At 28.3% G+C, this 17,853-nt stretch overlaps 2 protein-coding genes across 6 annotated transcripts in view; one reads left to right on the top strand and one right to left on the bottom strand.

The window, feature by feature from the left end:
* Positions 1-10,851, top strand: part of LOC127284818 (LIM domain only protein 3-like) — a 127,089-nt gene extending 116,238 nt beyond the window's left edge. For all 4 annotated transcript variants that reach the window (XM_051310517.1, XM_051310515.1, XM_051310516.1 and 1 more), the window contains 2 exons: positions 7,943-8,195; positions 9,115-10,851. In XM_051310517.1, the coding sequence (XP_051166474.1) occupies positions 7,943-8,195; positions 9,115-9,267 (406 nt within the window). In that variant the 3' untranslated portion in view covers positions 9,268-10,851. The remainder of the gene's footprint in view (positions 1-7,942; positions 8,196-9,114) is intronic.
* A 2,582-nt stretch (positions 10,852-13,433) lies between these two features.
* LOC127284471 (interaptin-like) lies at positions 13,434-17,397 on the bottom strand. Of its 2 annotated transcripts, none has more exons than XR_007843485.1 (2): positions 17,255-17,397; positions 13,434-15,178 (listed from the first exon to the last, which is right to left on the bottom strand). XR_007843485.1 is itself a non-coding variant. In XM_051309914.1 (2 exons), exon 1 carries the CDS (start codon positions 16,829-16,831, stop codon positions 15,542-15,544), a length of 1,290 nt encoding a protein of 429 aa, XP_051165871.1. In that variant the 5' UTR covers positions 16,832-16,848; the 3' UTR covers positions 13,434-15,178; position 15,541. The 2 variants fall into 2 exon arrangements, 1 of the variants encoding a protein (XP_051165871.1); XM_051309914.1 differs by lacking the exon at positions 17,255-17,397 and adding an exon at positions 15,541-16,848.
* Positions 17,398-17,853: the final 456 nt, after the last annotated feature.

Below are 17,853 nucleotides of genomic sequence, written 5' to 3'. Positions count from 1 at the left end.
AAGCGAACAATTTGATACAAAAATGTCAGCAGTATCTAGATAATTATATAACTGGCCATCTGTGGGAGAAAAAGTGGGTGGTCCATCCATTTATATATCTATATATGTATATAGAGGAATGAGGGCTTATTTCACGAGGACGAGGAAGAAGGGAGTTAGGAGGGTGATTTCCCAACTGGCCTGTAAAGCAACCCCTCGAGTGGACTGTGTCTCGCGACCGGTTTTCCACCTATATAACACGCGCGCGACTTCCGCTTCGTGTGAGACTCTCTTTTTCTCCTCTCTCTCTCTCTCTCTCTCTCTCTCTCTCTCTCTCTCTCTCTCTCTCTCTCTCTCTCTCTCTCTCTCTCTCTCTCTCTCTTTCTCTCTTGTTTTCTCCTTTTCTCTCTAAAACGCATATACACAAGAAAATGGAATACGAGAGAGGTGCTTTTGCTTCTTCTTCTTCTTCTATACCAAGGGGGATATGTCTCTATACAAAACTTGCATCAGCACGCCAATGTATCTATGGACTATTTTGTATCATACACACGGTATTTCACAACAAGATTGACGATATACTAGAGATGGACTTTTCAATCGAGATCGTCTATATATATAAAGTCACACGATTCATAAAAAGAGATTGATATAACAACATACGCGCATTTCGTGAGTGAACCGTGAAAAATTTCTCATCTCTCTTCAACTGTTTTATGCCCTCTTCAAATTCTTAATTTTATTCCACACTCTCTATCGAGAGAATTTTATATTTCTCCTCTTTTTTTCCCCATTCAATACCTAATTTGTCTATATTAATTTATTTACAAACAATTAACAATTGTCAATAAGACAAAAAATATGAGAAATAATTAACTTAACAAAAAAAAAAAATTAAATAAAATGGAAGTAAATACCAATTGGCAGCAACTTAATAATTTTAAACAAATTTAAGTTGTAAATAAAAAGTAATTACAAATATTTTATGTAAAGTAAATAACAATTAACGGTAAAATCCAATTGGAAGTAAATACCAATTGGAAGCAACCACTAATTGCAAGCAATTATAAATTGGAAGTAAAACAATTAATAAACGAAGCTAATTTAAAAACTAATATTAAAAGTAATTATAATATAAGTGGAAGCAAATACCAACTGAAAATAAATACCAATTGGAAGCACCTACCAATTGGAAGCAACCACCAATTGAGAGCAATTACAAATTGGAAGTAAAACAATAAATAAACAAAGCTAATTTAAAGATAAATATTAAAAGTAATTTTAATACAAGTGGAAGCAAATACCAATTGGAAGCACCCACCAATTAGAAGCAACCACTAATTGAAAGCAATTACAAATTGAAAGTAAAAGAATTAATAAACAAAGCTAATTTAAAGACAAATATTAAAAGTAATTATAATACTAGTGGAAGCAAGTACAAATTGAAAATAAAAACCAATTGGAAGCATCCACCAATTGGAAGCAACGACCAATTGAAAGCAATTACAAATTGAAAGTAAAACAATTAATAAACAAAGCTAATTTAAAGACAAATATTAAAAGTAATTATAACATAAGTGGAAGCAAATACCAACTGAAAATAAATACCAATTGGAAGCAACCACTAATTGAAAGCAATTACAAATTGAAAGTAAAAGAATTAATAAACAAAGCTAATTTAAAGACAAATATTAAAAATAATTATAATACTAGTGGAAGCAAGTACCAATTGGAAGCACCTACCAATTGAAATTAATTATAAATTGGAAGTAAAACAATTAATAAACAAAGCTAATTTAAAGACAAATATTAAAAGTAATTATAATACTAATGGAAGCAAGTACCAATTGAAAATAAATACCAATTGGAAGCACCTACCAATTGAAATTAATTAGAAATTTGAAGTAAAACAATTAATAAACAAAGCTAATTTAAAGCCAAATATTAAAAGTAATTATAATACAAGTGTAAGCAAGTATCAATTGAAAATAAATACCAATTGGAAGCAAATACCTACTGTATTTAAATACTAATTTATAGTCATCACATTAGTGAAAACTATTTAGAAGCAAAAACGAAGTGAAAATTGATACCAACAGTAAACAGAAAGCAATTGTACACAATTACCAATTGGATACAAAAGCCAATGAAAGCAACAACTAATTGGAAGTAAAATTACTTATACGCGAAAACTAAATGAACACTAATACTAACAGTAAATAAATAAATACTGTAAGTAAGTACCAGCTGAAAGTAAATACCAATTGGAAGCAAATATAGTTGTTACTTTGATAGCAACTGGTTCCATAGGTAATTTAATATAAAAAATATTAATAATTAAACAAGAAAAACCTATATAATTCGTGAAAATTTTTTTTCTCAAATTGAATAAAAAATAAATCTTTCTTTTGTTTTCCAAGCAATTATCCACGAATCGCTGGCTTAGAAAAGAGTCAAACGCGGACATATCGCACACAAGAAGGCAAACAGGAAATCTGAAATTTTCTAGAGATCTGTGTGTAACTAAACGAAACGAATTACAGAAAAGGGGTTTTTTTTGGTTCGAGAGAGGAAGAGAGGTAAAAAAAAAGAGGAAGTGAAGAGAAATCGGAGAGAGAGAGAGAGAGAGAGAGAGACATGCGGTATTGTCAAAGATAGACAATACCAAACGATAAAAACGTAAAATTGATGCTCTTTTGTTCGCTTTGTTTGAGGAGCTGTACAACGTTTGTTGCACGCCTGGACGAGCCATTACTATTGGCTTGAAACTACACCCTGCTTCTGGTTCACTTCTATCTATCTATCTCCCCCTCTCTCTTTTTTCCCCTCTCCCCCCCTAACTCATTCTGACCACCCTTCATTCCACAGTGTCGTCGCCTCATTCTCTCTCTCTTTTCTCTCATCCCTGTGTCAGCCAATAAGCTAGCATTGTTGTGCTTTACTGGCTTTGTATTTTTGGTATTTTACGTTTTCAACCACCGTTGTCTCACTTCCTTTTTCTATTTGCTCTCCTTTTTTTTTTAAACGCATTCGATGTGACCGTCCCGCGTGAAACCTGATTAAAAAAAAAAACAGTGTGTTTTTAAGATTAGAGATTTCATTGAATTTTTTTTTATCTCTGATTACGCGTGAAAGTGAAACTTTTTTTTGTAAAATCAAATTAATTTAGAATTTATTTGTTTTTTTATTAGAATAAATATTTTTAATTTTATTTAGCTATCACCCGTGCAAAAATTTTGAAAGCCAAAAAAAGCCCTATTTCAGCCCAATTAAAATCGATTTAAACCGGGGTCCGACCTGGGGGTCTGGTTTGGCCTCGGTTCCCTGTTTCAACCAGGTCAGAGCCAGGTTAGCGAATTTCTGTACTTTTTATTATTTTTTTTTATTTATTACTATTTTTATTTCATATATTTAATTTTAGAATTGTAGAGATTAAATATTTTTCATTGCTATACGCATGGTGATAACGTTTTGACAATATTGAGAGATGGAGTATGCAATTTATTAGAAATTTGTTTGTCGATGGGGGAAAAATTCTAATAACGTGGCATTCACCCTCCGTTTTGAAGTAATAAGATTTTCGTTTTGTGGAGCCGTTATACTTCCACGCATATGATTTTGTTCGTGTATTTATATGCATATATATATATATATATATATATATATGGAAAAAAAAGAAATAAGGAAAAGAAACAAAGTTATGAAGTCTCTCGATTTTTATACGCGAAAAATTCGACATTTTTTCGATATATGCGTGTGAGTATTGACTCTCATTCGAAAATGTAGAAATTGTTACAAGGGGTGAGAGAGAGCAAAAATTTCCAATGCTGCTTACGAGCATGATACGTGTCACGTATAAAATTGTTATGTATATTACCAGAGGGGGTAGGCTTCACTGGCTATGTATATATATATACATCTCGTTTCATCAATTTCTCAGCCCACGAAAAATCCAATATTTTTTGACATTCTTCAATTTTTGAAAAATCTCAAAAGACGAAAGAGATTGATTTTTCTTTTTTATTTATCTCAGTTAATAAAAAAAAACTTCAAAGGCAGTTTCTCGATTTATATATTTTTCAATATCAATTTCAAAATCTGAAAAAATTGGATAAAATTTTTATGTACGAAAAATTGTACGTTTCTATAAATTTATTTTGAAACTAATTTTTTTTTGTAATAAATTTACAAACTCTCAAACATTTATAATATTTATGTAAAATATATAAATATAAAATGTATAAGGAAAAATTTATTATACACAGAAGGTAAAGAAACTTTTCGACTACTAGCGAATTAATGTTTATAAGATAAATAGAAAGATGTTTTACTTTAATTCCAAGAGAGCCAGTAGAAGAAAACCGCGCGACGACGCTTCCTTTCAGATCACAGGGTTACTCTTTAATTGGATGCCCGTTAAATTAGACCGGACGTCTTTTTAGGAGAGAGAGAGAGAGAGAGTGTGTGCCCGCGAAGAGCTAATTGGATCGGTAAATCATCCCGTAACAAGAGGGGGGTTTGCAACCAGACACTGCCACTGGCAAACCCTTTATTCCATGTTATTACAGTCTAAAGTTACCCCCGTGTAATTGTTGCTGTTTAATTGCAAGTCCTAAGTCGTCTCCTCGCGTTACCAAGGGGCCACCTACGTGTGTGCACAATTTCGAACCCAACTTTTGTACTCTACTCTCTTTCAAACCTTAAAATAAAAAATACATAATCTTTAACAAACTCTCAAACTTTGTCCGAGATTGGCTAAAAAAGGGCATTAACAGCAAAAACAAAAATTTTACATTAAAAACAAATTTTCTTACTTTTTAAAAAAAAATTTCTATTATAAAAAGGTCATACCAAAGTGTTACGCGTAACGGTTGCTGAGGACATTTTCTGACCAGCAACGGTTGCTAAGAACATATTCTGACTAGCAACGGTTGCTACGAATATTTTTTTTTTACCTAACAACGGTTCCTAAGGACATTTTCTGACTAGTAATGGTTTCGAAGTACATTTTCTGACTAGTAACTGTTGCTAAGTACATTTTTTAACTAGTAACGGTTGATAAAAACATTTTCTGACTAGCAACGGTTGCTACGAACATTTTCTTTACCTAACAACGGTTGCTAATGACATTTTTTGCCTTAAAACGGTTGCTAAGGACATTTTCTCACTAGTAACGGTTGCTGAAGACATTTTCTGACCAACAACGGTTGCTAAGGCCAATTTCTGACTAGCGACGGTTGCTATGAATATTTTTTTTACCTAAGAACGGTTCCTAAGTACATTTCGTGACTAGTAATGGTTTCTAAGTACATTTTCTGACTAGTAACGGTTGATAAATATATTTTCTTTACCTAACAACGGTTGCTAATGACATTTTTGCCTTAAAACGGTTGCTAAGGACATTTTCTGACTAGTAACGGTTGCTACGAACATTTTCTGACTATTAACGGTTGCTAAGTACATTTTCTGACTAGTAACGGTTGATAAATACATTTTCTCACTAGCAACGGTTGCTAATGACATTTTTTGCCTTAAAACGGTTGCTAAAGACATTTTCTGACTAGTAACGGTTGCTAAGATCATATTCTGACTAGCAACGGTTGCTACGAACATTTTCTTTACCTAACAACGGTTGCTAATGACATTTTTTGCCTTAAAACGGTTGCTGAGGACATTTTCTGACTAGTAACGGTTGCTAGAAACATTTTCTGACTATTAACGGTTGCCAAGTACATTTTCTGTCTAGTAACGGTTGATAAATACATTTTCTGACTAGCAACGTTGGCTAAGGACTTTTTTTCCTAGTAACGGTTGCTAAAAACATATTCTGACTAGCAACGGTTGCTACGAACATTTTTTTTACCTAACAACAGTTGTTAATGACATTTTTTGACTCAAAACGGTTGCTAAGGTCATTTTTTGACTAGCAACGGTTACTACGAACAAAGCGTTAAACAATAATAAACAAAAATAAACAATAAACAATAATCGGAGCGCTAAAGCTCGCAAAGGTCTCGTATTTTAAAAATTTAATTATTGATTGAAAATTTTTTTTAAATTTAATAGAATTCAAAATAAAAAATATAATTTTAAAGACAAAATTTGAATCAGAAAATGGTCTTTCTCTCTCTCGTTGCGATGAAGATGTCAGTAAAACGATTCTATTAATGGGGTCACAACATTGACGGTTCGCAAATTTTAGTTTATTTATTTATTTACACCGTGAGTGGCGACATGTTTTGTGTGTCGTTGTTTTCCATTCGTTGTTTCATTTGTTCAGGGACCTTTGTTATCAAAGATTCAAACAAGTTATCTGAGCGCGTCCAGATTGAAATTTTCCATGCAATAGAAAGGACTCTCTCGCGATTTCGTCGTTTCTGAACATTTAATATTTTAAACGCACTTTTTATAAATCTTGTCAAGATAAATTTTTTTTCTTTTCAACTTTTATAATAAAAAAAGAAGAAGAAGAAGAAAAATGAAAATATTATTTCATAAAGTAATCTTTTTGTTTGTTTTGCATTGATAAATTTCAAAGTATTTGAATTGCCATTATAAAATAATTGAACTATACCGATTGTAAAATTGTCGCAAAAGGACATAAATTGAATGTGAACATGTCATATTATCTTGCGTGATATGCATATGGACGTTACTATATATATATATATAGTTGGACGATTTTCGAAATCACCTGCTGAACACGCTAAAGTGGAAAATCGCGTTGAATTTTCGAATCAGTCTAGTATCGTGGGTCGACAGTATTCGTGGAATATATATATATATATATATATATATATATATATATATAATATATGTATGTAATTTTGAACGAGTCAGTCGACACTGTCAAGGCAATAATGGGAATGCAACCCGGAACGAGAGCCGTACTCGCGCACTACTGCGATAATTCTATTTGCCAACTGATTATGAATATCTACCTCGAACCAGACCAGTCAGTATGCATTCGCATTTCCGGGCAGGATCACAACGGATACGTACTCCAACCATTGGACAGAAGGGTGATAATTATTTAGCAACTCTCCCTAGCATACTCCTATTCGTTTCCATTATCGCTATCTTCATTCCTATTATGCTTACTCTTCATTACACATTATTACAACGTGGAAATAATTAGCTAAAGGTTTTCCTTTATTCTTTTTTTTACCATTAATATTTTTGTGATTTAAGTAGTAAAAAAAATTGTTACTCAAAACAAATGATGCAATAATAGTAATTTTATTATTTTAAGTAGTAAAAGTAAATTTTCGTCAGACGATGATTGGAAACATTAAAACAATTGCGAATTTTGTAATCTAATTTCGCCAATTCCACGATATTCGCGAAACTAGGTCACGTAATTCGCGAAAGTCTGTCGCAAAATTCGTGAAATTAGTTCACGTAATTCGTGGAATAAGTTCACGATATCCGCGAAAGTTGATCGCGTAATTCGCGAAATTAGATCAGGATATCCGCGAAAGTAGGTCGCGTAATTCGCGAAATTAGTTGACGATATCCGCGAATATATAGGTCGCATAATTCGCGAAAAAAGTTCGCGTAATTCGCGGAATTAGGTCACTATATCCGCGAAACTAGGTCATGTAATTCGCGGAATAAGTTCACGATATCCGCGAAAGTAGGTCGCGGCATTCGCGAAATTAGTTCACGTAATTCGCGGAATTAGGTAACGATATCCGTGAAAGTAGATCACGATATCCGTGAAACTAGGTCACGTAATACGCGGAATTAGGTCACGATATCCGCGAAATTAGGTCACGTAATTCACGGAATAAGTTCACGATATCCGCGAAAGTAGGTCTCCGAAATTAGTTCACGTAATTTACGGAATTAGGTAACGATATCCGTGAAAGTAGGTCGCGGAATTCGCGCAATTGGATCACAATATTATTCAGATATAAAAGTAGAAAATAAATTTAAGTTTTTTTCTTTTTTTTTGTTACAGGTTTTGTGTGGGCGATAAATTTTATTTATGTGAAAATAAAATTCTCTGCGAGTATGATTATGGTGAAAGAATGGTGTTTGCCAATATGGCATTGCATCCACCTTCATCTTTAGAACATATCAAGAGACAACTGCCCCCAATGCCAACAGGTCCGGGACAAAATTTTCATCATGGTCACAATCCCCTTCAACATCAAAATCAACAGACGCAAGTTCTTAGCCAACAAATGGGACAACAAAATCATTTGTCTAATGTAAGTTGCGTATATATATTGATTCAAAAATTAGGTTTAATTTAATTTAGAAAAATTTTTTGCAGGTGGTAAAAATAGGTTTTCTTAAATCAGGGTGGAAATTTGGTGATTTTAATATTTTAAGTAGTAACAGTTAATTTAAGTCAGACAATGGATAAAAATTATGTAATTTTAATATTATAAGTAGTAAACGTCATTTATAGTCAGACAGGGGATTGAAATTTTTTAATATTATTATTTTTGTCAGTGAAAATAGTTTTATTAAAATTTTGGGTTAAATTTTAAGTAGTAAAAGTTAATTTTAGTCAGACAAAGGGTGGAAATTTCGTGATTTTAAATAGTAAGGATCATTTTCAGTCAGACAAAGTCTTTAAACTTCGCAATTTTAATCTTTTAAGTAGTAAAAGATAATGATACTTAGACAATGGGTAAAAATTTTTAAATTTTTAGTAGTAAGAGCCATTTACAGTCAGACAAATAGTTAAAATTTTTAATAATTCAGGTAGTAAAAACAATTGTATAAAAACAGAGGGTGAAAATTTAAATGTTTTAAATAGTAAAACTCATTTTTAGTCAGACAGAGTACAATATTTTTTTACTTTTATTATTTTTGTCAATAAAAAAAAAGATTTATTAAAAGGGTTAAATTTTAAGTAGTAAAACTTAATTTTAGTCAGACAAAGGATGAAATTTTTTTAAAATTTTAAGTAGTCAATATCATTTTCAGTCAGACAAAGTGTGAAAATTTTCTAATGTAAATATTTTAAGTAGTAACAGTTAATTTTAGTCAGACATTTTTGAATTTTCAATTTAAAATTCATTATAATTGAATGAAAATTTGAAAACATAATTTTTTTCATGAGCACAAAATTTTCATAAAGAATTAAAATTTAAAAAGGGACTTTTTTTCTGTCTTCAGGGACAAATTTCGGGTGGAACGCCAACAGTAAATGGCACAGCAATTGGAGTGGGTCCAAGGGGACCAGGTGACATGAATAATAATGGACTCTCAGGCCCAGGAATGGGGACAGTAAAACCACCCCCAATGTCAATGTCAGCACCAACAAGCTGAGACGAGGTACCGCCTCCCTTGAAAAAGTTAAGATGCCTCGACGGATACTAAAAAAAAAAATCCCCTTTCCTCACACCAAGAATTTCTTGAGATATTACAAACAAACAAAAAATCGAGGAACAATCATCGAAACATTTTTCAATTTTCCATTAAAATGGAGTGCTTTTTTAATCCTTCATTAATGATCGATAAATCTTGAGATCGAATACCAAAAAAAAAAAAAAAAGAAAATCATGATTTTCCAATAATTAATGAATTTTAATGGATTAAAAAAGGAGAAAAAAGAAAAGAAGCAGAAAATCGAAGTGATAAAATATGAATTGCATAAAAAAAAAAAACTTGTCATTTGTGCGAGTTAAGAATAACTGTGATTGGACTTGTGTTAAATCGGACATACAATATATAATCCAATGCAGCTGGAGTAATTCAAATATAAGGAAGGTAATTCGATTTAAAAAAAAAGTCGTGTAAGATATTTCTATAGTGATAATGAAAAAAAAAACAGTATAAATGTTGAACAATTGAAGTGCGAGAATTTTGTAAATACATAATGTACTAGATTAAGAGAGCGAGAGAGAGAGGAAGAAAGAATGAATGAATGAGAGAGTATCGAGTATACGGAAAATGAGTTTATTACTCTTAAATTTTCACAAATTGATTGTTGTTTTTTTTCCTTCGTTACCTCAAGGATCGCGCGAAAAAATTGTGCCATTTATTACATATATATATATATATTAGAAAAGTTTGAATTTTTAGCCCTTATTGTTTATAAAAAAAATAATTTTCCTCTAATTATTTCATCACAAAGAAAAAAAGAAAAAAAAGAAATTGATTTTATAAAATATTTTTTTTTATATTCTGGTTTGAATTTTTAACTTAAATTTTTTTTAAATTAAATTCTTTTCAAATTTCTTAAAAAAATTTTATTCTCTCTTGTTTTTTTTTTTTTGTTATGTAGATAAAATTAAATTTTTTATTCGGTTAAAAAATTGAGACTTTACTCGAAAATTAGTATTTCTGAAATAAATTATTATTTTTGAGTTATAATGTAAAAAAAATACAGATTGGAATTCATTTTTAGATAGTATTCGTATTTTTTTTTTTGTTGTCTTTTTTATTATAAAGCAGAAGACAAAAGCGCGAACTGAGTTCCATACAGCTAACACCAAAGATTATGACCTAAGATTATTTACCCCTCGATGGTTTCTTTCGACCTCGTGTAATTTTAGAATATCCACAACAAATATTTATATACATATATATATATTATATATTTCATAAAAAAATCAATGTGATTTAATTGTCGTGTACAATATTAATTTTCATTTTTTAAATGTTTATTTCAATTTCTATTCTTTCATTTGCAGTGAATTTAGAAAAGAAAATATTTAATTTCTTCGATATTTAAATTTCTAAATTTTTTTCAATTTTAAGCGAATCTACGAAAAAAAATTGAATTACTTTTTTTCAACGAGGGGTTTTAGTCATATATTTTATGCGAAAGCCAAAAAAAAAAAAAAAAAGAAAGAGCTACCGATACCAAAACGTTATAAATTTTTAACATTGTGTAATAATAAAAGAAAATTTTTTTTTGAATATGAAAATCATTCACATGAGAAAAAAGAAAATTCTTTACTCATAAAAGAAAAGTGTCTCGTTGATTTGAAAATATATAATATAAATTGAATTTTTCCAAAGAAAATAAAATACAATAAAATTTTCAATTAAACATGTTACATTTAATATTTTTTTACATATTACAATCTTTAGAAAAAATTGTCACGATTTAATTTTTTTATTCAAATTAAAAGAACATTTTCCTAAATTAAATATTTTGAAAGACAAAAAAAAAAAGTGGCGAAAGACATTCGACGATTGTATATTACTGCTCTGTAAAATTAAGTACAAAAAAAATTTCAACATCAACAAAAATTGTATAAAGGCGATTTAACTGTTTTTTCCCTCAAAAAAAGAAAAAAAAAAAAAAAAAATTTGCGTAAGGGACACACTCTTTTTCTTATTGTTTTTTCATCTGTATATATTATCATTATTAGCACACTAATAATATATTACGAGAGAATAGAGTCTCAATTATTACTGAGGAAAAATAAAAAAATATACAAAAAAAAACAAAATAAAAAATCATTTTTATTAATACCAAAAAAATAAAAAATCATTTTTATTGTTACCAAAAGAAAATGAGAAAAAATAGACATTAATCTTGCTTTATTTCACTTTCCATTCTTCAATGATGTCGTTTCAAATCGAATGGGAATTTCGTTACGTCGAGACCGTTCAATAATGTTCGATGTATCGAAATCGCAAAAGTAAAGCCGTTGCTTCTTCCAAGTTGGCCGATTAGGCTTCCGTATATATTGGGAAATGGAACGAGGTTGAAAAGGGGAGGGGGGTGAGTTCTATTTCCCTAATGTCTTCCAGCCCACGGAGTCAGATGTTATTATATTCGGTGAAGACTTTATAATGGGACGTTGAAACTCCTTAAAAGTCACAGACATGCACCAGCCATGGAATATCTACTTCCTATGATGGGAACAAGAAGGGTAGAAGGAGGAGGAGGAGGAGGGTTAGTGTTCAAAATTTATAGAGTTTCTTCAATAGAGAAAAGTTTTTTTTTTTTTTTTTTTTTTTTTTGAAGAGGGGTACCTTTATACTATAGATATTTTTCTATCAGGTAAGTTAAACTAAAAAATTTAATTTTTTTATATCATCTATAAAAAGATATTTTTGTAAACAAATTCTTGTATAATTGTAACATTGAACTATACAATATTTAATTACTTGAAATTTAAGATTCAGTAGTTATAAAAATAGAAAAAATTACCGGCATTAGAATCTACCTTACCGACTGATGGTAAAACATATTTTTTGAAAAATGAAAATATAAAAAATTACCGGCATAGTAATCTACTTTACCGACTGATGGTAAACAGTTTAAAAAAATAAATATATAAAAATTACTGACATAGAAATCTACCTTGTCGACTGATGGTAAAGAAATTTTCCTGAAATTTTTATCAATTTTTTCGAAACTGTTTTACCATTAGTCGGTAGTTATCATCAGTCGGTAAGGTAGATTCCTATGCCGGTAATTTTTATATTTTCATTTTTCAAAAAATCTGTTTTACCATCAGTCGGCAAGGTAGATTTCTATACCGGTAATTTTTATATTTTCATTTTTCAAAAAAAAACTGTTTTACTATCAGTCGATAAGTTAGATTTCCATGTCAGTAATTTGTTATATTTTAATTTTTAAAAAATCTGTTTTACTATCAGTCGGTATGGTCGATTTCTATGTTGGTAATTTTTATTTTTTTTATTTTTCAGAAATTCTGTTTTACCATCAGTCGGCAAGGTAGATTTCTATGCCGGTAATTTTTATATTTTCATTTTCTAAAAAAAACTATTTTACCGTCAGTCGTTAAGTTAGATTTCCATGTCGGTAATTTTTTACATTTTAATTTATCAAAAATTTCTTTACCGTCAATCGGTAAGGTAGATTTCAATGTCGGTAATATGATGACAAAATAAAAAAATTAAATTTTAACATCAAATTTCTTAATATCAGTAGTATAAAAAGGTTTCGGTCAGACAAAATGTTATAAATTAAAATTTCTCATTAAATTTGCTATTATCGTTAGTATAAAAACGTTCCAGTCAAAAAAATGTAATAAATTTAATTTTTTTCTGAATTTTTTATCAGTAGTAAAAGTAAGTTTCAGTGAGACAAATCATAATAAATGAAAATTTTCCAATAAATTTGTTATTATAAGTAGTATAAGAAAGTTTTAGTCAGACAAGATAGATTAAATTGAATTTTTTTTCATTAAATATGTTATTATCAGTAGTAAAAAGCAGTTTTTATTCAGACAACACGGATTAAATTAATTTTTTTTTCATCTATTAGTAGTAAAAGACAGTTTTAGTCATACAGTACTTTTTAAAACTTTCTAATTTAAGTAGAAAAAACAATTTTTGAGCAGACTGAACGAATAGTAAAAGATAATTTTTTTTACCAAGTAGTATAAGACAATTTCAGTCAGACGAAATGTATTTAAATAAAAATTTCTCATTAAATTTTTTATTATTATTAGTATAAAAAAGTTTAGTTATCACTAATTTTATTATTATCAGTAGTATAAGAAGGTTTTAGTCAGACAAGAAATATTGAATTGAATTTTTCGATTAAATATGTTATTATCAGTTTTAAAAATATAATTGAAATTTTATTGCAAAAATGTTTTTCACATGAAACGATATTCAAACGAAGGAGTAAATTTAATCACAATTTTTTGATTGATTAGTGATGTAATATATAATACGAAACTTAACTCGATATTTTATATACCATTTTGAGCAACAGATTTTATAGAGTGAGAGGTCAAAGTTAAATTTACCAAGAAAGAGAGAGAGAGAGAGAGAGAGACAAAAAATAGAGAGAGAGAGAGAGAGAGAGAGAGAGAGAGAGAGAGAGAGAGAGAGAGAGAGAGAGAGAGAGAGAGAGAGAGAGAGAGAGAGAGAGAGAGAGAGAGAGAGAGAGAGAGAGAGAGAGAGAGAGAGAGAGAGAGAGCAAAAAATGGAGACAAAAAAAGAAAGAAATAAAGAGTCTGATCGCTTTTAGAGGATCGTAAAGGGTCGCATCTCTCTCTCTCTCTCGCTCTCTGCGTTAGTTAGTGTCTATCGGACGATGCGGCACGCAGAAATTAAATTGGATTCGCTATCCGCCTCGCGGGTATTTCGTCGGAGAGAGCACCCTCTCAAAAATCGCATTAATCATACGGGGAAAAAGCTATGGTCCCCTTAAAATAATCTACCACGAAATGAAATCAGCGAAGGCAATTTCCAGCCCGTCCTCTTCCCTTTTCTCTTGTATATATATATATATTATATTCCACTCTCCCCCTATATATGTATACAATTCTCATTGAGAATGTCCGTATAAGAGTCATACACATTCACTGATTCTCAGTACGATGCAACGGACAAATGACGACGCGGTTTTGGGATGCTGCTATGAAAGTACCCCTCAACAGAAATCTCGCGGTTGGAATTAAAGATCTCGTGATAACGGTGTCATCCTTCGCAATGCATTATGTTCGGTAAAGAGATTTGCGTTAAAAATCTTGTGGAAAATTACAATTAATCTTCTCGCGCATTATCTTCTCTATTATTATAATTAAAATATTATTTTTATCATTTTTTTTTCTTCTCATAATTCGATTCCACGTTTTTTTATACATGGGAAAAAAAATTCATCGCAGGAAAATGAAAAGATTTTATATACTTGAAAATAGCAAAAGATTTAATTGAATCAATTAAATTTTTTTTGCCTATTTTAGTGAAACCTTTCCCTGTTTTAGGTAAATCTTATTTTTCCGTATATAATAATTAACAGTAATTTTATATTTTTCCTTTTGATTATAAATTATTTATTTTATAATACATATAATAATTCATTTTTTTGGGGGGGGGGGCAAAAAATAATTTCTCTATTAAATTAAAAATTAATTACAGTTAATTGAAATAAATTAAAGTTAATTAAAATTAATTAAAAATAATTAAAAATTCTTTATGAAATAAAATTTAGTTATATCAAAAATTATTCGAATATTTATTAGATTGTGTTGAAAATTTTTGAAAAAGTTTCTATGAAATGGTTGAGAAAAAAAAATGAACATTCAAGTGCGTCACTTGGCCTTTTTTCAACGAAAGATTCCTTTCATAGTGTTGAAGTAACTTTTTCGAGGCAGCAGGGTGTACGAAGTTATGACCCAGACATCCTACAGAAAGACTCTCGTTGCTCAGCTCGTATTTCAAATTTTATCGTTTGAAAACGAGAAGGAGACCTTAACGTTGGTATGCTATTTAGTTATCGATAAAGTGCCATTTTATTCTGAAAAAAAAGAGAAAGGAAAAAAAAATATCAGTTTTTATTTTTTAATGACAGTAAACGAGAGCAGTACGTAAATAAAAGAACAAAACAGAAAAAAAATTTTATTTTAAATAGAGTAAAATTTATATTGTTTATTTTATCGAACACAAAAATACTTTTTAAAGCAAAATATTTAATTCTTTACATTCTTCTTTCTTTATTTTTAATATTTTCAATCTAAAAATATAGTTTTAGTATAGAATTTAGATGACAAAAGGTGAATATAAAATTTTAAAGAACAAAACAAAATTATAGATATTAATTATATGATTTTAATTAAATAATTAAGAAAAATAAACAATATATACATTGATCCTGCCTACATTATTGTTTCAACGTAACATTTGATTTTTTCATCTCATTTTCAATTGATTTCTTGAAATTAAAATTTTCTTCGGAAAAAAGTTTAAAATTATTTTCAAGAGTTTTAATTTTCATAAATTGCTCAAAAAATGCTTCATGTAATTGATCTTTATTTTTATCTAATTTTTCGATATTTTCAATGATTTCTAAAATTTTCACATTAAAATTTCTAATTTTTTCAATAGAAAATTTTTCTTTTTCTTGACAATCCTTTGATATTTTACTACATTTATCGTCTATTCTTTTATTTATTATAATTAAATTATTTTCTTGTGTTTCAAAAAATTGTTGATTATTATTTTTCATTTTTTCCTCAAAATTTTTTTCAATTAACTTTTGATTTTCTTCAAGACTACAAATTTCCGTTCGCTGTCTAGAAAGTACATTGTGTAAATGATTTTCACTTTTATTTAATTTTTGGAAATCTTCATTTATCTGTGATATTTCTATTTTAAGTTTGTTGATTATTTCCAAGGACAATTTTTCCTTTTGTTGATGATTTTCGGCTATTTTTGATAAAACTTTATTTAAATTTGAAATTTGTTCAGTGATAATGGTTTTTTGATTAATGTCATTATCGACAATTTGTTGAGAATTATTTTTTAGTTCTTCATTTATTTGAATGAATTTTTTTTCCATTTCGTTATTGTTGTTAAAAAATGAATTTTCTATACTTTCTTGTTGATTTTTAAGTGTTTTATATTTATCATCGAATAATCTTGTTAAAAGAGATGCATTATTTTCTAATTTTTCATTAAATTTTTCAAAAATATTTTCCAATTTTTCCTCTAAATTAACAATTTGTTTGTTAAATGTTTGTTGATTTTTTTCAAGATTATTAATTGTTATTAGTTGATCAGAAAATTTATTTTCGAGTTCATTTAATTTTTTCGAAAATTCTTTATCAAGAGAATGACATTTATTTTGAAATGATTCATATTGAATTTTTAATTCTGCCCTAATATCAATGTGTTTATTGTTAATTAATATATGTAAATTATTTATTGATTCATTTTCAATTTTTTTCAAACTATCATTTGTACTTGTTTTTAAATTTGAAATCAATTCAAACAATGATTTTCCATATGTTTCGTTTTTTGTTAATTGTTGAAAAATTTGTTGTTTAAGATTTTCTGTGTTTTGATAAAATTGTGATTCAAGATTTGTGATATATGTTTTATGTAATTCTTCTTGATTTTGTTGATAATTTTCAATTTCACTATATTTTTCATTAATTAATTTTATTAACATTATTACATTATTGTCAAGTGTTGTGTGAACATTTTTCATATAATCCGATATATTAATAATTTTTTGTGAATGTTCATCAATAAAATTTTTTATTATATCCTGTTGAGATATAATTTTCTCCTCAAAATTATTATATAATTTTTCACAAGATTTTAAATTACTTTCAAATTGCGATGATAATATGGTATTTTTCATTAGTTGTAAATTTTTTTCATGTAATAAATTTTTTTTTATATTTTCAATTTCTGATAAAATATTAATTTCCATTTGTTTTTGATTCTCTTCATTTAATTTGATACTATTTTCAATGAATTTACGGTCTTCACTTTTGTTAAATTGAATTAATAATAATGTTGATTTTATATATTGTAAATTGTCAATATCGTCTTTAATGTAAGTTAATTGTTTTTTAATATCACGTACTTCATCCTTGACACCTGATAAATAGGCAGTTGATTTACAAAGTGGTGTAATAGACATTTTCTTCCAATATTCAAATTGCACAATTTAAATACGACGAGAAGAACAAATGAAACATGTGTATTAAACAAAGAATCACAAGTGACTGATTTTCTCAGTTTGATAAATTAAATAAAAGAAAATTATGTTTTTATTATTGGAAGGGGTAAAAAAAAATTTCAAATTGCAATAAATTTAACTTAGTGTGATAAGATATATGATAAGATTAGTATTTTAAATTTTATCAATATATCTTCTCTAATCTTAATCTTACTGATTATGTTATTATTTTAAAGATTACCTATACATTGTAAAAAAAAAATGTTTTAAAAATAACATTTTATATGAAACTTAATTTTTTTTAAATTTAACAAATTAAAAAGTATTTTACCATTATTAATTTATTAACAACAGAATTTAATTATATAAAATTTTTTAATTAAATTAAAATATATAATTTTTTTAATATTGAAAGAAAGTAAAGGTAAAATTTGAAAATTCTTTAATTTATTTTATTATTTATTTTAAAAGAAAATTTGACAAAATTTTATTAAATTGTATTT

Source organism: Leptopilina boulardi, unplaced genomic scaffold (assembly GCF_019393585.1).
Source record: "Leptopilina boulardi isolate dan_hultmark-lab unplaced genomic scaffold, ZJU_Lbou_2.1 LbouV2_325, whole genome shotgun sequence".
NCBI lineage: Eukaryota > Metazoa > Arthropoda > Insecta > Hymenoptera > Figitidae > Leptopilina > Leptopilina boulardi.
The sequence above is the reverse complement of the archived record's forward strand: the minus strand, read 5'-3'. Positions and strand labels throughout refer to the sequence as shown.

Coding starts and splice junctions, on each gene's coding strand:
- LOC127284471 (XM_051309914.1), bottom strand. CDS start 16,831: ATGTTAATAAAATTAATTAATGAAAAATATAGTGAAATTGAAAATTAT.